This window comes from Anser cygnoides, chromosome 19, assembly GCF_040182565.1.
Source record: "Anser cygnoides isolate HZ-2024a breed goose chromosome 19, Taihu_goose_T2T_genome, whole genome shotgun sequence".
NCBI classification, from domain to species: Eukaryota; Metazoa; Chordata; class Aves; order Anseriformes; family Anatidae; genus Anser; species Anser cygnoides.
This window is the reverse complement of record NC_089891.1, coordinates 6,294,460-6,316,825: the sequence shown is the minus strand read 5'-3', so window position 1 is coordinate 6,316,825 and position 22,366 is coordinate 6,294,460. Positions and strand designations below refer to the sequence as shown.

Sequence of the window (22,366 nt, the reverse complement as noted above, 5' to 3'; positions counted from 1 at the left end):
CCTTCCAGCCCCTTCAGGTCCCTTCCAGCCCCCTGTCCCCTCCAGCCCCCCCGCCGTCCCGCTGCCCCCCCGCTCCCCCGTCCGTACCGGCCGCTCAGGAGGAGCAGCGCCCGGCGGGGCAGCGCTGCGAGCCGGGCGGCGGTGGCCATGCGTCCGGGGGCGCCGGGAGCCGGGAGCCGGGCGGGGCCGGCGGGGCGGGGGGGGCCGGGCCGGGCCGGGCCGGGCGGCGGCGGGGGCGGGGGCGGCGCGCACCGGGATCCGCCTCGGCCCCGGCCGGGCCTGGCCCCGGGGGGCTGCGAGAGGGGCTGGGCCGGGGAAGGGGAAAGGAAAAGGGGAAGAAAGGGGGGGGGGGGGGTCGGCCATCCCCGGCACCCCCCCGGGGGCGTTCCGCAGGCAGCAGCGGGGTGGGATGGGGGGACCCCCATCGTTCCCTCCGGCTCGCCGCCCCCCCCCCCCCCGGCGCTGCCGGCTGCCGGCAGGGGGAGCAGATCGGGGGAAGGCTGGGGGATCCCTCGGGGGGAAGGCTGCGGGGCCCAGGGTGGGGGGCGTGGGTCCTGGGACGCCCCCATCCCCTGCCCATCGCCCCCCTGCCCTCCCGCAGCCCCGCTCCTTTCTGCTCCCGTCCAGGCTGCCCCCCCCTTTTTTTTTTTGGCTAACCCAGCTGCCACACGCCAGCCCTCGCCCTTCCCGCAGCCCCAAGTAAGCCTTGGGGCTTGACTTCCAGCCTTACCTACTAGGGAATTACCGCAGCTACACCTCACCGGGAGGTTTCGGCACTCCCTGGCTGCCTGTACCCCACCACAGCACAACCAGGGCACTGAGGAGCTGGGGAGCTTCTCCAGAGCCGGGCGGGCTCTGGGGGGCCACGCAGCAGCGCTGACACTGGGGGGGGGGACACACACGCATTGTCCCCCGGGGGAAATCACCGGCAGCCTTTCTGGGCACTGCCAGGCACGGTGGCAACGCCTAACTCGTTTCGGTGGAAGGGCTGGGGGATGTGTTTGAAGCCTTGACTGCCATGCAGGCAGGAGCCACGCAGCGCTACCAGCGCGGGGCTGTTTCTCGCTCGGCCACTGACCTGTGGGGTGATCGCCGGCACTCGTTTTGGAGCTCCGCTTCTGGTTCTCCTCCCACGCTCTGCCCGGGTGGACACGAGTTCAGCACGCGGAGTCTTCACGGCATGCTGTGCTGTGCCGAGCGCAAGAGAGCTTGTGAACGAGGGAATCGGTACTGGCCCCAGAATCAGTGTGTCTGAGGCATCAAAGCCATAAAATAAGCTCATAACACAGCCCTGTAGTGAAATGCTGACTGCAACCACATCTCCCCTTCTGGATAGTTGGTTTTAGAAGCAGACTTTGGATTTTCCCTGATGTGCTTGTTTGGTGGTAGCAGTGACAGTGTTTTCTTTGCTTGGAGGAAGGGAAATCTTTGTCTTTGAAACGTGAAAAATTGGCTGTGGCTACGCACAGGAACTGGGCAAAGCAGTGGGAATCTCCTCCAGCCCCCGACCTGCTCCCTTCTCCTTGCTGCTGTTCTTCCACCCTTTCTCTCGCAGAACAGGCAGATATGTCCCTCCCTCAGTACGATTTGTCTGCCTCGTGCAGGTCTGAAGGCTTGTTAGACACACACAAGTAACTCTGTTTGCATGTGTCAGTCCCACTGAAATCAGTCGTGCGTTTCTGCGTTTCTGGAGATGATGTAAGGCCATATGACATCCATGGCCAGAAGTCATCTTCACTGCTGCAGCAAAGCCCAGTGCAATTATCCGTACCTGTACTGCAGGAGCATCAATGTTGTGCTCGGTGTTGTATAACCAGAGAGGGAAAAAAAAGCCTGTGATCTGAAATTCCCTCACCTTAAAAACAAACAGAAAGAAAGCTGAGTTTCAGGCTGACCTTTCTTTCCACGTTCGGATCACTAGGCTAAAGAGTGAAGCCCGGTTAGGTATTAAACAAAGAATTATACAGGAGTTAACGTGACCTTCACGTCTGGGTATGTTTGTTTGGGATGGTCAAGGCCTGAGACTTTGAGATGGCAGCCTGACAAGTAACACTTCACGCACACCGAGTGATCTATCATTTCTCTCTAATGAAGATTCAAAAATCTGCCTTGAAGTTAACCACGGGTAGGTGGCGCACACTCCAGGCGTTCCAGTCTCCGCAGCACTGCACACATGAAGGCATTTTCTACACATGCACAAGGTTTCACCCAGGCCCCCTCTGAGCCTCCACGTGGAGGACTCCGCGTGCCTCTGCCAGGATGGCCGGGGTGCCCGTCAGAGGGCAGCAGGGGCCGTGCTGCTGCACGAGACCCCACAGGAGCCCACCCTAGCTCTGGGTAACTCGGGTCACCTCCCTTGGTGTCCATGTCGGGAGACCTGGCGATGCACGACTTTCCCCCCTGTCCCTGGCACAGATCTGGCCCTTCCTTGCCCTCTGAAACTCGCTGAGAAAGGCTGAGGCACAGGGGAGGTGCTTGCGTAACCGGACCTCGCTTTTCTCACACGAGGGCTCTGTAATGTCAGCTTGCCACCGGGAGGTGCGATAACCTGCTTTGTGAACCTACAGAACCTCCTGGGTGGGAGCACGTCAACTTTAGGCAAATTTCATTAGACTTTCTGTGAGACAAATCTGTGTTTGCTGTTTGTGATGCCTTTGCTCAGAGACTCCTGTGATCTCGGTCCCATCTGTGCTGAGGTAAGCAGATCTCAGTGCTGGAAGAGGCCTAGAGGCAACCCAAAGCCTAACCAAGGCACCCGGGGGGCAGAAGTGCTGGAGCAGTTATAAACAACTTTGCAAGAGCATTAACACCGCGATTTGCATAGGGGCAAGCAAAGCCAAGGCTGGTACTCGCTGCAATCCCATTACTGGTAATACCAACTTGGCTCTGTCCCAGGCTCCTTTTTTTGACTTTCCCACCAGTGGGTCAGGCAAGGCAAGAGAGCACTTTGCTCGTGTAGTGCTGGAGCTTTTGGATCGAAGGAGGAGTAATAGCTGCAGAATTCCTCCTTGGAAAGAGGAACACCTTGGTGCAAAAAAAAAAAAGACACAAAAAAAAAACCCCAAGTGTGGCGCTTTGATTATGGACACCACGACGAGAACGAAGCGACGGCACCCAGTGCTGTGAGACAAGGCACAGACCGCTCAGCTTGCCCGCGATCTGCTGCCGAGGATGCTCCGAAGCAGCAGCGGCCGAGTGCCGGCGAGGAGGGGACGCAGGAGCCCTCGGAGCCCCCCGCCGAGCCTCCGAGCAGCCGGGGGGCAGCGGTGCGGCCCCGGGGGGGGAGCCGAGCGCGGCGCTCCGGGCCGGCAGAGGGCGCTGGGGACCCTCCCGGTGCCGCCGGCCCGAGCGAGGACGTGGCCGCGGAAGTGGGTGGCGGGGAGCGGGGAGCGGCGTGGCTCGGCCTGGCCCGGCGGCTCCGCGTCGGCCCGCTCCGCACCGCTCCGCACCGCGCTGCCCCCGCCGCTCCGCGCCGCCCCGCGGCCCCGCGCCTCCCGCAGCGCCGCCCGCGGCGGGGCCATGGCGCGGGGCGGCGGCAAGGCGGGGAGCCTGAAGGACAAGCTCGACGGCAACGAGCTGGACCTGAGCCTGTGCGATCTGAGCGAGGTGCCCGTCAGGGAGCTGGTGAGCGGCTGGCGGCGGGGAGGTGCCGGGCGGTGCCCCCCCGGGGGTTCGGGGAGAGCTGCGCACCGCGGCCGGGGGTGTCCGAGCCGGCCTGCGGGTTGATAACGTGGCCGAGAGGAGGGCTCGCAGGTCCTGGCGGGCAGAGAGGCTGCGTGGCTGTGAGCACGGGAATTCTGCCTTCCGGCTCTAAAGCCAGGATGCTGAGTCCGGACCCCGTCAGGAACAGCCCTGAGGAGGAACCCGCGGGCTGGGTGGAAGAAAAGTAGCACGTGCAGTCCCGGTTTGTATCTACCTGGGGGCCCAAGCACTTTGTTTCTCTTTCAGGCTGCGCTCCCGAAGGCAACGATATTGGATTTGTCCTGTAACAACCTCATCTCCTTGCCGGTAAGATGCTGGAGGGGGCCTCTGTGAAGATAAGGAGGGTCTGCTAGGAAATATTTAGGAGAGATAAATAGTGCTCCAGCAGAGCAGGGAGGCTCGGAAATGGCCCTTTACTCCTTGTGGGGTGGCTGAATGGCACTGCTGCCGATTAAGGGTCGGTACGGGTGGGTAGCTCTTACTGAGACACGTAGCACCTAACGAGGGAGGTCAAACTGAACAACGGTTGCAGCATCTTCCCGCCAAAGGATCCCAACGTGAACACAGACCGGTTTCCTTGCCAGTGGAAATTCGGTTTTCGGTTGTCCTGCTGCACACCACCACGTTTGGTTTGTCTGTCCTGTCTGTCCCACTGGCACCTACCTCTCTCTTCCGAGAGATTTTCCTCCAGCTGCAGTCCTGGGCTAAGTTCAGGATTTGTGCCTTACGTAAGGTGCAGGCTACCTCAGCGCATTCCCTGCTAAGGTTCCTTCGTTAAGATGCTGACAAGATTTTTCTGCTTTTTGTATCTGGCTTTTAGTCCGACTTCTGTAGTTTGATGCACCTGGTGAAACTGGATCTGAGCAAAAATCGCCTTCAACAGCTGCCTTTGGACTTTGGCCGCCTGGTCAATCTGCAGCATCTGGACCTCCTGAACAACCGTTTAGTCACCCTGCCAGTCAGCTTTGCACAGCTCAAGGTAAAACTGTTTGCTGGGCAGTTACGTAAAGCTTTGGGATGCAAGCCAGGGTCTTGTGATCCTTCTCAAGTTGATTTCCCTGGTAAAGCATCCATCCTGATGACTACCCATTCCAAAATTCAGCTGTCTCTGCACCACAGCTCAGTGGAAATTATCTCACATCTATTGAAAAGACCTCTGCCTGAGCTCACTGCTTGTCTTCCATACCTGTTTCGTTCTTATGAAGCGGCTCTTTGCTTCTGCTTTGGATCTCTTAAATAATTACAGGACCGTTGTGCTGTTTGTGGTCAGCTGCTTGCTGTGTGCTCTTACAGCCTCCCCTTTGTCGTTCCTTCCTGCAGAACCTGAAGTGGCTGGATCTGAAGGACAATCCCCTGGATCCCGTTCTAGCTAAAGTAGCCGGAGACTGCCTGGACGAGAAGCAGTGTAAACAGGCTGCTGTCAGGGTAAGGAACCTGCTTGCTCTTTTATTGTTTTTTCCTCACTTAGCTCTGTCGGTGCATGGCTTTTCCTCTTTTTGCTTAGCAAGCTGGGCAGCTGCTGCTGCAGCACTCTGAAATTTCTTCAGCCAGTGAGGTGCTGGTTCACTGCACTGACTTCACTGCTTCCGTGCCTAGAGAGGGAAAACACCAGGCTGAGCAGGACTCTCTTCCATCGCCAAGGAAGCAAAGGGACACTCAGAGAAAATAATCTGTGTGTAGGCTTGTACTCCAGTGTACAAAAATCTTTGGAGAAGTTCTGGCAAACTATAGGGTCATGTAAATAGTTATTGCTGGGAGCTGTGGAGCAAGAAGAGGTAAAAATCTGTGCCTGTGCCACTGCCTTGTCGTGCTGTTCCTTGCAGGAATTCAGTTTGCTGAAACCAAAATCGTTCTGTGATCCTCTGTATCAGCTAGCATCATTTGCCACGTTTGCTCTTCTGACACCCAGACCTGCTTCTTAACTGCAGAGGTTCATGCAGGAAGGTCTGAGCTCTCTTCAGAGCTGTACCTGCAGGGCTAAGGCAGCTGTGTGCAAACTCAGGGCTTGGTTAGACCCAGCCGACTGTCCTCAGCTACGCTCCAACGGTTCTGTTTTGAACTGGCTACGCAATGAGCCTTCTGCAGAGCTCTCAGGTTGTTTTCTTGGGCCTTGAAGGTACTGCAGCATATGAAAGTGATCCAGTCTGAGCAGGACCAAGAAAGACAACGGAAGCTCCAAGCAGAGCGAGGTAAGCACTAAGTTCTCACACACACATTGCTGAGTTCTGTTCCCAATCTTTAACATGCCCATATATATTGATTGCCAGCTAGCAACTATTTGGAACTGTCAGAATTTTGTGTTTGTGACTACCAGGGAGTCCTAGGGTAGGAGGGCCAGAGGGAGAAAGATAGTCTGGGATCACTGTGCTATTTGTTGTCTCAACAACAGAATCTTAGAATGGTTTGGGTTGAAAGGGACCTCAAAAATCCATGGGCAGGGACAACTTCCACTGGACCAGGCTGCTCAAAGCCCCATCCAGCGTGGCCTTGAACACGCCCAGGAGTGGGACATGTTAGGTCCCCAGCTGGAACGTTCTATGGGTTGCACATAAAGTATATGAAAGAAGAGCACAGGATTTATTTTAAGGGAAGCCTAAATTTGAGGTAGCAAGATGGAAGATATGTAATAAAAAACAGCAACAAAAACAAGCAACAAAACAAAAGTCCACCACAGGGGTTATTTAATTTCACAGAATCAAAGAATGGCTAAGGGTGTAAGGGTGCAGTCCCCATGCTACAGCAGGTTGCCCAGGATTGTGTGCAGGGATTTGCTTCCTCGTTCCAACTGGGAACAGATAAGCAGATAATAAAGAAGAAGGCAATAACAACTCTTTAAATTAAAGGAAAAAACTTCCTATTAATCCCCAGAAATGGAGAAGAAGCGTGAAGCTGAACAGCGAGCCAGGGAGGCTCAAGAAAGGGAACTGAGGAAGCGAGAGAAGGCAGAGGAAAAGGAACGCAGAAGACGGGAGTACGATGCTCAGAGAGCTGCAAAACAGGAGATGGAAAAGAAAACTAAAAAAGAAACCGTGCAAACTCGAAGTAAGTAGCATCCACAGTGAGTCCAAATAAAGACTGTAGTGTGATAATTTAATGTATGCCTTGAGCACTGCGTAGGCAAAATAAGCAGAGGAGAATGAATAAGACCACTGCTATAGAACTGCAACATATTTTTAGTCTGCATCCTATTTTTGATGCCAGATTTGCTTTTATGCAGTCCAGGTACTGAGAGAGAGCAAGAGTGGTGTGGAAACAGCACAGCAGTAGAGCTTGTTAGAAGCCTTACAGGTGGACAGCTGTAGCTGAGGAACAGTGCTGCAGTATCCGGGATGAACTGAAGAACTTTCTGAATTTTGTAGTTAAGCAAGTGTTCCTGAGAACCTCCCTCCACTCCTTTCTTCTTAGATGTACTGAACTATATCGTTAAAAACAGATCTTGTGCAACACAGAGATGCTTTACTGCCTTTACTTCCATGGGCAGAAGTGAAAATCTCAAACTTCTCATGTAAGTGGGGAGATTTTGTGCATTTATTTATTGACCAGAGTTAAGTGATGAGGATTCATGAGAAAAGACAACCGTAGCACAGGCTAAAGCACGTTACCTGAGCAGCATGCTTCTGCATGTAATTGTTAAAGATATTTGACTAAATCCTCACATTCTTGATCTTGCAAACGTTCTTGTTACAGAGCCTGCCTCCAGTTCTCGTCCTCCTCAGCCGCCCCGGCACAAGCACTCCTGGTCACGGTCAGTGCTGAGGGTCCTGCTGCTGGTGCTGCTGTGCATCCTCTGTACTTTGGCTGTCTGCAAGCTGACAGAGCTACAACATCAACCGCTGTGCATCAGCGTGAACACTCTCTACGAGGATGTGGTAGCTGCTGTGCAAAACCATAAATCCCTGCAAAACCTGCTACACCAGAACTCGCAGCAGTGATCGTCCGGAACGGGCACTCGCTTCGTCAGCATCTCCTGCCACCATCCATGCAGCCAGAATTCCTATGGAATTGTGTTCTGATGAAACTGCTTCTAATCAGTCAGCATCGATTTGCTGGTCCACTCCACGTAGAGCAGAGTTATTGTTTGGATCATCTTTGCTGTGCGTGTTTCTCAGTTGGCCTGTAAACTCTTATTTGCCCAGATTAACTTACTTAAATTTGTTAATACTTCTTGCCTCCAAGGAATTTTTACCTAGATTGTGAGAGACAGAAAGTTGCCAGTTTATAGAAGCGGGGGAAATTAAAAAAAAAAAAGCCTTACAGTTATCTAGGTGGCTATAGCTCTATAATGGAGGTATAAGTTTTGTAATACATATCCATTTCTTGCTCTCATTTCTATTAATGCTAAAAATCAGTGATATGGCTGTATGGGGTTGATATATGTAGGCCTCCTCCAGGACCAATTACAAGTTTGTGGAATGGCTGTGCATCCTTATGTTGGAGTGAAGAAGCTGATGTACTCTTGAAAAAAGCTGAAAGTTTTCAATACAACAGTTTTCGCATCAATTTGTCTCCACTGGATGTTTATGTTGCTAATGCATAACACCCATTGTTTTAATTGGAGTTAAATAATTTTAGCAGTTTAAAAATAACCTCTGGCTGCATACAGTAACCACTCATTTTAGCCAGCTAGTGCCAACAAAGGAGCTGCAGCTTAAGAAGAGCTTCTTGCCAGTCTGCAGCCTCTTTTTTTGCGTGTAACTAGGGGGGGTCTGGCACTCACAGAAAGCCAGGGGATGGGTGGCTGCCTGTAGCAGCAGTAGGCAGCACTGGGTGGCACTGTTGCAGCGTCACACAGAGCCTGGCAGAAATGGACTTCACCTTGGGACCACTGCTGCAAAGGCTGGGAGGTTTGGCAGGTTGTACCTGGAGAAGAAAACTCAGCTGTACAAAGGCCTATTAATTATAAATAATCTCTGTAAGAGAAAAACAGAAGTTGGTCGTGTCCTCAAAGGGTTCATGAGCGTTAAAACAAATCGAAGTGCAGATGTAACGGTGCGAGCGCAGGTTTCAGAATAGCCAGGCTCCAAACTCCACTGAGACGTGCAGACATCAGTCACCAGGACGGCTCCCTCCCTGGTGCTACCTGCAATTATTGCTGATTGCAGTACTGCACTGCCAGGAGGAATGGCAATTACTCTGTCCCACTGTTACTGCATTGCCACGAGGAAGTCAGCCGTAGCATTTCACATCAAGGTCATCACTCAAACAGTAAGCCCTCACCTTTCCATAGTCCAGTGATAAGTTCTCTCACAACCTTGCAGAAGAAAGCAACAGCATGAATTTAAGATAAAAGGAAGGAAAGGCTGCCTGTCTCTCCAGCTTAGCAGTACGTACGTTTTCCAAGCTTCCTTGAAATAGCTTTGGTATTTAACTCACTATAGTCTTTAAAAGATCCTTGCTTACTGTCTGGAAATGTTCAGAAACATTGCAAACGCCACTCAGAGCAACATTCCCCCTCTGTATCCATTCCTCTCAGCATCTGGCAGGAATTTGCTGCTCTGCTATCTAAGAGAGGGTGTTGCTTAAGGTAACAATTGCAAAGCTATTAAGATTTATCAGTTCAGGTCCGAAGTATGCTACTGGCTGCGCAAAGGCACCCGCTGAGCATGTGAAGCTGTCAGAGCTCAGGATTTTTCACTGGAAAAACATTCCCCCTTTCCAAAGGGCGACTTCCATGCTTTGGATGCAGCCTAATTCACACTCAGCACTCATCTCCATAAGTGCCTCTGTAGCACAAGACCTCAGCCTTCCTTGGGTGCACGTCAGTGCTGATGGCTTCGTGGACAGGCAAGCGTGGTCCCCAATCTAATTAAAAGAAAGCTTTTTTCTGCCAACTGTTTAGACCTCATAATTCCAACACATGTAATCAGATTTCACGACCCTCTATAGATTAAGCTGTCTGGAGACTGAATCAGGGCAGTCTAAATTTAAATCCGAAAATTAGTCTTACTCATTCCCATCTGCTATAGTGGAAAACTGAAAAAGTCTCTTTGGTGAGGTAAATTCTTCCCCCTCACTAGAGCAGGTGCTGGGGCAGCACCACATTGCTTTGAGCATTAGAGTTTTTCACACCGGAGAAAGAAAGAAACTACTTGCAGTTTAGGATACCAGCAGCAAACGCTCCTTTCAACAGGAGCCATACCAGTCACAGAACGGCTTGAGATGGGAAGGGACCTCTGGAGGCCACCTGGTCACAGCTGACTACTGTCAAGTCAGCGCGTTAAGAAGCAATGAAAAGCATTATACAAAATGATTTATTTCCTAGGAAGAGCTCTTGATAAATAGAAAGGCACCATCCGTGCCGTAAGGCATGTCCATCTCACGCTGTTACAGAAGACATTCACCACCTTTGTGTGAACCCCAGCCATTCCGTAATTTTATCCAGATTTCTTCCACCACGATAAAAGACTGCACGTGGTTAAAGTCCTTAAACCACGAGTGATGACCCCATGTGTTACCTAAGCACGTCCTCCCAGAAGGGAGCAGAATATTTAAACCAGGGAAACCACAAAATCCTCATTCACTTGGGCTATCAGGTGGCGTCCAGATAGAGGTCAGGATCGTGAGAAGTCATCTGCAGATAGATTCGCCTGGAAAGTTCTGGTCCGATCCGGCGGGAGGTGGCTGTCACACCATCACCGCGGCGCACAAGGATATTAGCCAGCATGTTCTCCCGCTCCTGCTCTGAGGAGCATCTACTATAGGCCTACAAGCAACACAAAGGAACCACGGCATCATCTATTTGCATCCAGTGCTCAAAGAAAATAAAAAAATCCCAGCCATGCACCTGTGACAGCTCCACGCCTTCACAACGCGAACTCATTTTTCAGCTGGTCCCTCTCCAGATCTCACTCGCACGCTCAGAGGCAGCTGCAGAAGCAGTGCGGCTGCGTGTAAATGGAACGGACTCGCTAAAGGCTGCTGCTAGGCATGCCCCTGCCATAGGTAAGAGCGAACAAATCAAGCAGGGCTGTGCGGCGATGGGAAACTTCTTTGGCTTTCCCGCTGCAGGGAAACCTTTACACGAGCTCCTCTGCAGTCTGCTCTGTAAACCAACGGGTACCAAGGAGTCGGTTCCTTCACTACCTTACTAAACAGCTCCTACAGAATCACCGTATCAAAATTAATCCCAATTAAAGGATTCCTTCCACCTTTGCAGTAGTTGGCTGTCTGCACGCAGTCCTCAGGGTTCCTGAGGCAGCCTTACCTGGTCCAGGAGCTGAGGAGAAGGGTATGCAGACACAACAGCCTCGGCCATCTCCAGGCTGACCCGGTTAAATTGTTGTATCTGCCTCTTCCAGACTTCAAAGAGGCCCTTTCCAGAGGGATCCACCTTCACACCTCTGCACCACTTGTTCTCTAAGTAGAAAGAGAATCCAGTCTTCTCTTGCTCTCGCCTAAGGACAATGGATAGAAATCCAAAGGAAGCCATGAAAAAAAAATTAAATTCCTGTACGTGTTATCACACAGACACAGAGAGTGCGCATCGCTTCTCATGCCAAGCTGTTACAGACACCACTGGCATCAAATGATAAAAATGTGACCCTGTTTTGTCTGCACGCATTACCTATTTCTTAGTCTAAGGCCCAGATTTCCCACTGAAAAAGAAACAACCCTGTACTAGGGAGCAATTCTTACAGAAGCCAACATGCACACAAAGCGGTAAACAAGAATTCACTTTCTGACTGCCAAGGATAATCACACACTTTTAGATGTCATTTTTAAAGACGTCTCTTTTCATGGCGGAGACACAAAACACAGCAGCTGCTGTGATAGGAATGCTAAGACTGTGTGAGACTACACAAGACGGCTTTCTTCGCTACCACCGTGTAACGTGTTGCTGTCTTTCTTTATCAGTTGAAACATTTAAATGGTGCATTCTCGATAATGTCTCTCTTGGTTACATACGGAGGAAAAGCTGGTACTTTGAGTTCAGCCCGACTCACATCCCCTTCCCACTCCTAAAATCAGACTGAGATCAAGACCTTTACTTGATGCCAAGAGACTATGACTCGAAATCAGGGTCTCTCCTCACCCCTGCTACTCCCTCCCAGGAATCCTGAAAGCAAAGCCTTTCTAAAGGTATGACCAAACCTCATCTGTTCACTCACTTGTACGGTGCTTCAGCTACGGCTTTTGAGAACATAGTGGCAAACTCTCCAAGCTCCTCCCAGCTCGCAAAAAAAGTGACTTGGACTTGTGTGCACAGCTGCAAATCCACCAAGGCCTGTAAACATCATCGGAAACAGCAAATGGAACAATTCACCTTCTAACCTCAAACCCCATTCCTGTCTGGAAAAAAAAAAAAACAGAACCAAAACAACGAGTCATAACACCTTGCTATAAGTCACAACCACCCACTCCCTCCCCATTTTGGAAACAGCTTAAGGCACAGACGTATTTAGGGACGCTTTGCCTCCTGCTGCTTAACAGGAGCCGAGTGCCATCGCAGCTGACATCGCCCCTCAGCGGAAGGCTCCCGTTACATGCAGGCCACCAGGGCAGCAATGCTGGGCTTTCCCAGTGGGCCACAAGCGCGAGAGATGCTAACCAAGATTCACGTTTCCCTGCCCAAAATTAAGGTGAATGAGACCTGGTAGTCCAGGGGAGAGCAGGTTTGTATCTGAGCAGTGGGGAACTGAACACAAAGAGCTCCGTACGCAGCACGTAAACTACTAACAGCTGAAGGTCCCTGTCCAGGAAAGGGTGTGAGCGCGTCAAATGTTCCAGTGGTGGCAGACAGCAGAGACAACAGCTGCCTGCCTGTTCTAAAGGTACTCACTCACTTCTTCCACATCCAGTCTGGATATCTCCAGGCCGGAATCCTTAGCTTCCCTCCTCCTCTGTTCTTCTCCTTGATTTCTATGCACTGTTGCCTGTTGCAGTCTCTTTTTCGACTGAGCTCTGAGACATCTAAGAAGATGAAGAGAAGATTGGGAGTTCACTTCAGCAGAAGCAGCAGGACCAGGCTGCTGTGGAGCATAAGACAACTTAATACCAATAACCCCTACTAAGGGACACTGAATTTGTAGAGAAAACACCAAGGACCATCAGATCCAAGAGCATCATATCTGATTAACAAAATTCCTCAGCAGCAATTCTTTGAAAACTAGAAAAGCACTCCAAGAAAGTATTCGGGACTTTTTTGCCATCCTCACGCTCTTCCCCAGCTATTTGCCCTCGGTCACTGTGGTGACAGACTAGGTGGAACTTTGCTTCTGTTCCTATACAAAAAATAGTGGAGCACTTCTGGGTAGGAACACTAGTTACGCTCCAGTCTTTGCTAGAAGGAGTTACTGTAAACACCTATGGCATTCTGCAAGGCCAGAGACAACGCAGAAACATTTGGAGAGAAAAAAGTCTCACCTGAAATACTTTTCTACTTCAACTACTGTCAGTGCCAAAATTTTTCCAGGCATTTTCTTCATAACCTGAGCTACAAAGCTCTGTAAGGTCTCCTTATCTCCTGCACAGCCCTGGGCCTCCTGCAAAGACCAACAGAACCATACTGAGTTATGCAGGCAACCCCAGCAACCTATGGCTCCAATTTTGCATCTGAGTCAGTGCAGATGAAAAGGTCGGCTCACATAGCCCTTTGGGGACAGACAGACAATACTCGATGTAGTAATAAGCTATGGCAGAAAACAAACCAACCCACAACATACTTGACCTGGCAGGAGCTATTAGGACAACGTTACCTCTTCAAAAATCTGTGAAAACCAGCAGCTAGGAAAGAAAGCTTGTCGGAACTCTGCGTTATACAGCCCTGATGTGTTTGATCAAATACTGGCTTTTAAAAACAAGATTTATGGTCTACTGGAACCACGGTTTCCATCCCACATCAAAACCATCCCATGGAAAGGGATAACAAATATCACTTTTCAGCAAGGCACGTTCAGAGAGCATGAAAGTCATAAGCAGCCTTACTTGCTTGTAGCCACGAACCATGGACAAAAACTCCTCCAGGCGAAGCAGAACCAGGACATTTGGCTCTTCTGTCCATTCATCACCATCTTCAGTCTGCCCAGATACAAAAGCAAACAGCCAGAGCATCAGTCTGTTTGTAATTCAAACTCACTCAAAGTGGCACTCCCACTCAGAGCTCTGAGACAGGGAGAAGTTTGGAGCATGCTCAAGTGGGTTGCTAAAGACTGCTGTTATGAAGTGCAAATAACACAGAAATTAAAGGGCAAGCACATCAGGGTTTTGTCCTCGCACCTGAGGTATCACAGCCTTTCTCCTCCAGGTGATGCTGCAGGGAACAGCCTGACTCTCAACCACACAGGCATAGTTTGCGGATTGCAAGGCAGCAAAGACCTGCGCACCACCTTCTACCTGTAAAATAGCTGAAATTGATACACGGGTCAGGCTTCCACGGCAAGAGCCAACTGCCAGCACAAGGCAGTCACAGGTTGCCAGGAGAAGTACCTGGATCCAGCACCACTGTTATGTATTTCTGGCACTCCCCTGGTCTCTGAGCTTTCAGGATCTTGGCTAGGGTCTTCTTCCTTTCCTTCTCCTGCTCCTGCTGCCTCTTCTGCGCTTCTCGTTCCTTTCTCCTCTGCCACGCAGCCTGGCACATCGCCTCCCTCTCCTTCTGGCTATACTTTCTCTTCTTGGGAGCGGGGGAAGTTTCTGCGCTGCCTCCGCTTGGTGGGGACCCGCCGGGCCGGGCTGCAGGCTCTGCCAGAGCGGCCTGTGGCAGGCCCCGAGCCGCCCCCTCAGCCCCTGCGGCGCCGTTCGTGCCTCCCCAAGGCCTGACTTCGGCCACCAGCACCCCGGCCGTGCCACCCTGCCCCCCGCCGCCAGCCGCCGGCCGCTCCCCGCTCCCACACGGCCGCTCTCCCCCTTCCTCCCCCCGGGCCGCGCTCCCCTCCGCTGAGGGCCGGCCGCGGGACAGCCTCCTCTTCACCCGCTCGGCCAGAGGAACCACTTCGGGCTCGCTGTCGCTGCTCAGCACCACAACGGCGCTTCCCCACCCGGGGGAGGGCGGCGACACCGGCCGCGGGGACAGCCCGGACGGCGGCGACCGCCCCTCAGCGCCCCCCGCGGCCGCCGCCATTTTGTCTCCCCTCAGGAGAAGGAGCTGGGGGGCGGGCGGGCGTTTGCCGCGCTGGGCGCCGATTGGGCCGAGCCCTCGCGCACGCCGCGCGTCCTGGGCGGTGGTTGGTCCGCGGGTGAGCGTGCGCGAGCGCTCCGACCAACCGCCGCCCGCCGCGCCGGAAGAGGAGGGGAGGCGGCGCCGGCAAGATGGCGGCGCTGGGGCGGCTGTGTGAGTGAGGGGCAGCGGCAGGGGCCGGGAAGGGGCGAGGGGGGTCCCGGAGCTCGGGGCTTGCTTTTTGGTCGCAAAATAATTAACTGCCACACAAAAAGTAACCCCGGGAACTAGCCGTTCGGGTTTTGTGTGTTTTCTGGTACGGTGAGCTGGGCTGTAGCTTAGAATGTGGGCACGTTTAACTCTGTAACTCCCCTTCCTCTGCCTCCTTCCCTGCGGCCGGGTCCCAGAGCCTGTCCTTTACGTAATAAATATCCAGCATTTTAAATTAACGTTCTTCATAGAGCACGTTCCCTTTTTCTCTACAAGATTTCTAGCTCACTGACCATCTATGATAACTTAAGACTAAGTGAATCCAGGGGGTTTCCTCAGAGCGAGGAAACAAGCATGTTTTACGGCACAATTGGCACTCTCCTGCTCTTACCTGCTGCTTCAGAGGTTGAAAAGAGGGATTTAGAAAACGTGGATTTGCCAGCTAACTGCATGAAGGAGGAACTGCTGAGATCTTTCTAAGAAAAACTAATTATGTCACAGTCGTGTTTTACACAGAGAAGTTCACCAGAGGGTGAACAAAACCACTGTGTTTTCTGTCGGTGTCCTTTTTTCGCAAATGAGTACGTTTGCGGTGTGAATGACATTGTGTTTCCAGACACAATCTATGACTGTAACGACTGACTTCTTTTGCTTGGCTTGTCCTATTGTAACTCAAGGATTTGCACAAAATGCTGAAGCTGTTATGTTCAGGATAACAATTCTGTATGTGCTTATGTATCACTCTGCATTGGAGTCTCCTCATTTGTAAGATTACAAAATATTTACTTACTAACTAAATAAATGCCATTCAATTGAGGGGTGAAACTGAAACAGAGGTCACAGTTTGTCTTTTCTTGAACCAATATAAGGCCAATTTGTAGCGACCTGCGATTTCTGTAGCACGTTTTACAAGGCCTTTATGAGACGTGAATTTGTCTATGTCCTTCATGTCCTGATTGTTTTATTCTTGTCTGGGTAGCAGCAGAACTTGAGATGTCGTCTCTTTGCAGAAGATTTCGTCCAGGGTGGTTTAATTATCATTTATCTTGGAAGTAACTTGTTTTTTCCTCCAGGCTTTTGTTTGCCTTTAGCTTTAAAAACTGTATAAAGTGATAAAGTCTGGGGGAAAAAAAGCATGTGTATTAACTTTTCAGGTATTTTTGTTGTTGTTCTTGCTCCAAATCCAGTTCTGAGTGTTCCGCAAACAAGCCTGGTTGCTGTCAGATGTGCTTCTAAGAAATCTGGGGGCAGCTCAAAAAATCTGGGTGGCCGCAGCCCTGGGAAGCGCTATGGAGTCAAGAAAGTAGAAGGTAGGCCAACCAGCTACTCTGCCCTTATTCGTGTTTCGTGGCGTCCTTCGAGGGTTATTCCCTGGCAGGGGTGATAATTGCAGAGCGTTTCTGTAGGAGGCGGCTGAGGCACTCTTCCAGCAGAAAGGAGAGAGGAGGTTCAGCGAAACCTCCTGGTCGAGGGTGGGCAGCAGGAGGGCAGCGTGAGTCAGCCTTCCTCCCCGACGGGCCCACCAGCGGGCAGCCAAAATTGGCTACGGAAAACGTACTTTGCTTCTCCGGAGAGGCTGGGAGGAGGGTGCGCTGTGGGACACCGAAGAACTTAAGTGCGCTTTCCCCCCATGCTGGGTTGAAAAGCGTGGCATTTTAGCTGTTTACAAAGGGGAGAATTATGACGCGTAGCTGAAGCCAAAGTACAGATTCTTGTAGCTAAGTGCTTAATAATTAGTGAGTTTGCTGATGAAAATATATCAGTGTTACAGGTAATAAAACGAATGCCTTCAGCAAACAGAAAATGCCTTGTACCCCAGGAGCAATCCTTTCAAGGCCTAGAATTGTTTTTTTCCGTTGTATATCAATTGCCCTCTGCTTCACGCTAACAGCAGTTTTGTTCGGATGCTTTCAGGATTTGAAGTCATTTTTTCCGTAGAAAATTTCCACAGAAAGCTGTTTTTTGTAAGTCCTGGAACCAGTAGTTTTCCGCCAGCTTCGGGCCTCGGGGAGCTCCATTTTTCCACAGGCTGACTCCGTCATTCCATTGCAGGTGCGTTTGTGCACGCAGGCAACGTTTTGGCTACGCAGCGATTGATACGCTGGCATCCAGGGGCTTATGTAAGTCACTTTTCTGTCTTCCTTGGTACTCAGAACAGCAGCCCAGAACAGCCCACCTCCGTGCTTCCTCCCTCTCAAGCTGTTTTTTAATTATTGTTTCTTTTTTTTTTTTATAATCCTGAAATTGGGTTTCATTATTTGGTATTTCTTAGTCACAGCCTGCACAGAATCACAGCTGTGCCCACCTGGTTTAGGAAAGGACTGAGGGTTATGGAGTTGGGTTCTTATACTTTAGGGTGGAATCAGCATCTCCTCCCTCGCATTACATACTGCTTGCTGGAAGCAAGTGGCGTGGTTTTCTTTTATTCTAAAATACAAAGCAGCGGATGCTGTTGAAGCCAAGATAGGAACCAAGGCAGGCAGATGATCAGATCTGCTCAGCAGCGACCTCCACCCTTTCCATCCTGATGCTGTGCCGGTCCTTTTGCAGGTGGGGATGGGCCGTAACAAGACGCTCTACGCCCTGGAGGATGGGATCGTGAGATACACCAAGGAGGTGTACGTACCTCCACCCCGCAGCAGCGAGAGCAGGGAGGTGATCTGTCGTCTACCCAAAGGCGCAATTCTTTATAAAACCTTCATCAGCGTTATCCCCACCGCAGAAGTGGGGAGCTTTAAGCTGGTCACCATGCTCTGAGTCTCCTGCGTCGTGTGGGGGTGGATGGGAAGGAGCGGCTGGGACAGACCGCTGTACCTGGGCTGCCATCTCAGGAGGACGAGAGTGTTCTAGCTCTGAGGACACCTGTTTGTGCCTTTGCTCTCTTGCTCCCAAAGCACACGGGGTTGGAGTTCAGGCACTGGAGAGATCACTGGGTTTTGTGAGAGCGCCCAATAAATGCATTGGAGTTCCTTTGGGTCTTGACTGTTCATAGAACATCACCTGCGTTCGTTCAGTACGTGGAGCTGCCTTCCCCCGGAGAACCCCTTCTGTTGTTCCACTGGAGTACTTCACTCTAGAATTAGCCTTGTGACAATACTTGTCCTATTAATAATTCCCTCTATTTGTACTCATTTTAGGCACTACTGCTGTATTTTTATCGTAGCTCAGCACGCTGCAGGAGAGGACAGGTCCTTTGCCAACTGCACCTAACTCTGCACCCCAGGAAGCTAGATTTTTGCTAATGTCTAACCCACCTCACTGATTACCTCAAATACCTGGGAGCATTCCTTTCTCTAACTACGCGAGGCAAATTCATACTTCTAAAGCTAATTTGTAACTAATTTTAGAGTGCCTGGTAAGATGCACGAGTCTGGGATGGTGTCTGAAGCTCAGCAGCTGGAGGCGCCTCGTAAAGCCGTAATCTGGAAGATTTAGCCTTTTGTCTCTCCCAAGCCATTCCATGATTGCTTGTGTTACTTGAAAGAAAGGAGCCCAACTGCCTCGTGGCCAAGCTGATCTCATTTTATCTACAGGTTTGTAAACAATTTGAAACATCGGCTCTGCAGTAGAAAACAGATTATCAAAACTGGTAACGACATCATTAGATTGTCTGCTCTGCGAAAGATGACTAGGTACTGTCAGCCACGTATCTCCGCCTTTGCTGTACGTTCTTCATGGAGACCACCAGCTACACTTTAGACTACGCTTTGTCCTTTCCCAGGTTGCGCATCCAGTTCATCTCGGTGGCCTGTCTTTGCACGCAGCGCTGCAAGTGATGTAACCCCTGGATCTCGAGCGTCTCCAAACCTTTCCCTGAGGTCCACATGAAGTTGCTGTAAATCGGAGGAACGCTGCTGGGAGAGCACGCAGCAGTGCTGCGATGCACGTTCGTTCTGCCACTCACGGGTCAGATTCCCGCCTGGTATCTGATACGCTGATAAAGTAAACGGTTTTGTAACCCAAGGAAAACGTGAAGTGGCACAACACAACCGCCTGAGGTCTGACACTCGGTGTGCTTGGCGGTGCCTGCCGCAGCCTCACAGAGGTACGATACACCGGCTGCCTCGAGGAGCTCTGGCCGAGCAGACCTTCATCTTTGCTTTGCCCCTCTGCAGGATAAAGCAGCCGGTCCGTCGCCTTTGGTAACAGTGCATGTGCCAGAGAGAAGAGCAAGTAGATGTCCCTGGTCACCCCGGGCAGAGCGCGGTGCTCAGCGCTGGCCCCGTGGTTGTCCTCATGCTGCGAGACGGACACCTCCACTGGCTGGGTCTGTCTTGCCTGCGTCTCTCTCAGTTGATCAGAAATGAGGGTGAAGGTCTGAGGTTTGGCTGTTCCCTGCAGATGAGAACGATGTCCCAGGCACTTCCATCGCTGCCACCAAGGGAAGGAGGAGCACGGTGAGGCTAAGGCCTCACACAGCTGTGTTTCGCTGAGTTTGGTAGCTGACCGGGGCCTGGAAAGGGTTTGGTGCACCACGTCTGTCTGAGGTCTCTGAGATAATTGCTGTTCCTGAGAAAGCTGGAGGATGCCGTAGAGCATGCTCGTAAGGAGGTGGCATCTGTCGAGGAGAGAGGAAGAGCGTTACAGCTGATCAGAAATAATCAGAGCAGATACAAAAATCACAACCACCACCTGCCTGAAACTAAACTCCTGCTCTCCCTAGACGAGCAGGCTGCTAGCAGGCCGAGCACCTGGGACATGGGACCTTGTTTGCCACACAGTGGGACAGAAATCCAGTGGAGAGGACACAGCATGTTCCACCCGCTCCCCTGGTACGCTGCGTAAGGTTCCTGTTCCTCCTTGTCCCAAGGACTTGTCACCACTTGTTGCAAAGCCAGAAAAAAGATGACTTCAGTTAACACAAGACTCAGCTCCTCAGCGCCAGGCTGCCTGGGCCTTACCCTCCTGTGCCATCAGTGCTCTCACTTCGGGGCAAGTATCATTAGTTACAATCCCAAACACCGCATGCCAAGTGCTGACTATTCCAAATTCCATGATGCAGCATTAAATCCAGGTAAATCAGTGAACCTTTTGTGCTCTACGGGTTTCAAATATTTCTGTCCTGCTTTAGTCAATGAGGCCTTTTTGTTCGGGAGTCTCTTGGGATGCTGCCACAGGACCTACTTGGCAGATGCACTTGCTCTTCTCTATTCTGTTGAGGGAGTGCAAATCTTAAACGTGGTAACAGGCAAAGCCTTTGGCTCGTGAATAAGCCATAAACACTTCAAGATAACAGCGAGGGGCCTGTCAGAGGTGCCCTGTAGGGAGAAGGGAGCAAGAACCCATGGAAGCCTTACGGATCCAAAACTAACATTCCCAGCTCGGAGTTGTACGGGTCTGCTCTTTCATCAGCAGTTCTGCCCTTACTCCCAGCACAAGCATTTCTGCAAATGCACCGAGAGGGATGAATCATTAACTGGCACAGATGCACACGAAAGGAGCCTCCTGGTACACCGTGTGCCTTTCCCAGAGATAAAGGCTATCGGAGAAAGGCAAGTGCAGAGAACAGAGTCCACAGCTACTGCAAATTGCTGAGGCAAGACAGAGCGGAGTGGGGACTGCCCCTGGGGCTCTGCCAGCCGAGAACAACCTCAGGCTCACCTCCTGGGAAGGATCTGCCCACAGCCCAAACCTCTTGGCGATCATCTGGTGGATTTCCCGCTGGCGGTCTTTCTTCCGCACGCTTTCGTAGCTCGGCAAGCGGGGCTGCTCCCAGGAAGGCAGCCGGTAGCTGCTGGGGGGCCCGACGCAGAACAGCTCGTCTCCCTGGGAATGCCAAGCCCAGAGAGAGATGTCAGCACCGCGGTGGTTCTCGGAAGTTCACGGCCCGGTGCCACCTCAAGGTGCTTCAGGGTTCAAAGCTGTGGGTGCCATTCCTTGAACCCTGAAAGAGGAAACCCGCACGCCCTCCCAGGAGGCAGTTACACCACAGCCACGCAACGCAGATGTGCTCTGCAGGATCCCAGGCTCCAAGGGATCGTGCCCGAACACCTCAGGGCAACGTGGTAGCCCTGTCGCATCCCCGGCCCTCCTCTGCGGGATCTCACATACAGGCAGCGCTTCCCAAAGTTGTTCCTGCTGCTTAGGGCCTTCTCCACATGACCCCAGGAGCTCCCCAGACCCCTGTAACCAGAGTCCCCTTCCAAGTTCCCCCCGGCTCCCCTTAGGGACAGCCTCCTCACCTGCATGCCAGGGTTCTCAGCAGCGCTCTCCAGCCGCGATGCTCCGCGCTGGGGCCCCACAAGCCGCTGGCTGCTGCTGAAGTACGGAGGGGGGCAGTCCTGTAACGAGGGGTCGGGAAGGGAAAAGATGAGAGCGAGCCAAAATCCCTCCCACCCCGCCTGCCAGCAGAGCTCAGCCAGCAGGCAGCCCACTTTCCCCCCCAGCAGGAGCCTTCATCACAGCCCAGCGGGGCACGGCACTCTCCCTTTGGCTTCTGGAGGTGCCCAGCTCCAGCAGTGCCCCCGGAGCCGCGGAGGGAAGGCACAGCCTCAGCAGGCAGCGCCCGAGCACACTGGCACCACGATGCCGCGCAGCTGGAGGGACGGCAGCCTGGCCCCAGCGGCAGGTTTCATTCAGACTCAGCAGAAGGAGCTTGCTTTGGGAGACAACAACGAAGACGACAACAACCACCTGACCGCCCCGCCAGCGCAGATAAGAGCCGGGTCACACGCTCAGGGTTACAGAATTTGTAAACGCTTATCTACCGAGGGAGTCGGTTCGGAGTAACGCAGCAAGCAAGTCTGAAGAGCAACAGACGTCCTGTTCCTGAACAGCCTTGCTCTACTTAAACTCAATTCCCTGCAAATGTGCTGAGCGGGAGCAAGCAAAGATTCTTCCTACGGAGAGGAGCCGCGGGACGCTCCTCGTTCCCAGACAGGGCGGCTCTGCCGGCAGAAAGCAGCCCAGGACCTCCGCGTTATCTGTGGGGCACGTGCAGCAGCAGAGCGCAGCCCAGCACCAGTCAGACCCCGTGCCTGTGCCTGCGAACACCCGGCTGAGCCTCGCAGGCACCGGGGCTGTTACAGGCAGCTGAGCCGGGTCGGTGCCAGCAAGGTCCTGCTCCTCGGCAGCAGTCCCAAGGCAGTCCCAAGCAGCTCGGGATGCATCCTGCCCAGCCTCCAGGAGCTTTGAGCCCTCTCCCCAGCGTGTGCCACAGCAGGGAGGAGAGGGGAAAGGAACAGACGCAGCAAAGCAGGCAGGGGACACCAGCAAGGCAGCCCACTGCCGCTGTGATTTCTGCTGGAGCTATTAGATTTCCCTTCCACTCAACAATCTCTCCGTCCCCTGCTAGCCGAGGCAGAAGGTCCCCTCTTCTCCAGGGCGCTGGAGCAGTACCCAGGGCCCTCCTCCCGAGCT

General features: G+C 52.5%; 4 protein-coding genes across 6 annotated transcripts in view; 2 read left to right on the top strand and 2 right to left on the bottom strand.

The window, feature by feature from the left end:
• Positions 1-221, bottom strand: part of ACSF2 (acyl-CoA synthetase family member 2) — a 40,674-nt gene extending 40,453 nt beyond the window's left edge. For both annotated transcript variants that reach the window (XM_048064166.2, XM_066980257.1), the window contains exon 1: positions 88-221. In XM_048064166.2, coding sequence (XP_047920123.1) covers positions 88-149 — 62 coding nt within the window. In that variant the 5' untranslated portion in view covers positions 150-221. The remainder of the gene's footprint in view (positions 1-87) is intronic.
• Positions 222-3,354: 3,133 nt separating this feature from the next.
• Positions 3,355-8,202, top strand: LRRC59 (leucine rich repeat containing 59). Its single transcript, XM_048064170.2, has 7 exons — positions 3,355-3,624; positions 3,949-4,008; positions 4,523-4,681; positions 5,023-5,127; positions 5,819-5,891; positions 6,571-6,744; positions 7,390-8,202. The coding sequence occupies exons 1-7, from the start codon at positions 3,520-3,522 to the stop codon at positions 7,632-7,634; spliced, it is 921 nt and encodes a 306-aa protein (XP_047920127.1). The 5' UTR covers positions 3,355-3,519; the 3' UTR covers positions 7,635-8,202.
• Positions 8,203-9,935: 1,733 nt separating this feature from the next.
• On the bottom strand, positions 9,936-14,915 carry EME1 (essential meiotic structure-specific endonuclease 1). 2 transcript variants are annotated; one of them, XM_013178903.3, is made up of 8 exons: positions 14,128-14,915; positions 13,918-14,045; positions 13,627-13,719; positions 13,066-13,184; positions 12,486-12,612; positions 11,811-11,926; positions 10,907-11,096; positions 9,936-10,405 (listed from the first exon to the last, which is right to left on the bottom strand). In XM_013178903.3, the coding sequence occupies exons 1-8, from the start codon at positions 14,759-14,761 to the stop codon at positions 10,232-10,234; spliced, it is 1,581 nt and encodes a 526-aa protein (XP_013034357.3). In that variant the 5' UTR covers positions 14,762-14,915; the 3' UTR covers positions 9,936-10,231. The 2 variants fall into 2 exon arrangements, with proteins under 2 accessions (XP_013034357.3, XP_013034356.3); XM_013178902.3 differs by lacking the exon at positions 9,936-10,405 and adding an exon at positions 10,414-10,744 and having other exon boundaries at positions 14,128-14,761.
• On the top strand, positions 14,818-17,977 carry MRPL27 (mitochondrial ribosomal protein L27). The gene is made up of 4 exons (XM_066980259.1): positions 14,818-14,971; positions 16,195-16,317; positions 17,060-17,127; positions 17,558-17,977. Exons 1-4 carry the CDS (start codon positions 14,950-14,952, stop codon positions 17,762-17,764), a joined length of 420 nt encoding a protein of 139 aa, XP_066836360.1. The 5' UTR covers positions 14,818-14,949; the 3' UTR covers positions 17,765-17,977.
• The last annotated feature ends 4,389 nt before the right edge of the window (positions 17,978-22,366 follow it).

Excerpts from the sequence above, each read along its gene's own strand:
- EME1 (XM_013178902.3), bottom strand. The coding sequence starts at position 14,761 with ATGGCGGCGGCCGCGGGGGGCGCTGAGGGGCGGTCGCCGCCGTCCGGG. Across the intron at positions 14,046-14,127 it reads AACAGTGGTGCTGGATCCAG|CTATTTTACAGGTAGAAGGT; the intron begins GTACTTCTCCTG and ends TATCAATTTCAG. Across the intron at positions 13,720-13,917 it reads GAAAGGCTGTGATACCTCAG|ACTGAAGATGGTGATGAATG; the intron begins GTGCGAGGACAA and ends GTATCTGGGCAG.
- MRPL27 (XM_066980259.1), top strand. The coding sequence starts at position 14,950 with ATGGCGGCGCTGGGGCGGCTGT. Across the intron at positions 14,972-16,194 it reads GGCGGCGCTGGGGCGGCTGT|TTCTGAGTGTTCCGCAAACA; the intron begins GTGAGTGAGGGG and ends CTCCAAATCCAG. Across the intron at positions 16,318-17,059 it reads TGGAGTCAAGAAAGTAGAAG|GTGCGTTTGTGCACGCAGGC; the intron begins GTAGGCCAACCA and ends ATTCCATTGCAG.
- LRRC59 (XM_048064170.2), top strand. The coding sequence starts at position 3,520 with ATGGCGCGGGGCGGCGGCAAGGCGGGGAGCCTGAAGGACAAGCTCGAC. Across the intron at positions 3,625-3,948 it reads AGGTGCCCGTCAGGGAGCTG|GCTGCGCTCCCGAAGGCAAC; the intron begins GTGAGCGGCTGG and ends TTTCTCTTTCAG. Across the intron at positions 5,892-6,570 it reads GAAGCTCCAAGCAGAGCGAG|AAATGGAGAAGAAGCGTGAA; the intron begins GTAAGCACTAAG and ends ATTAATCCCCAG.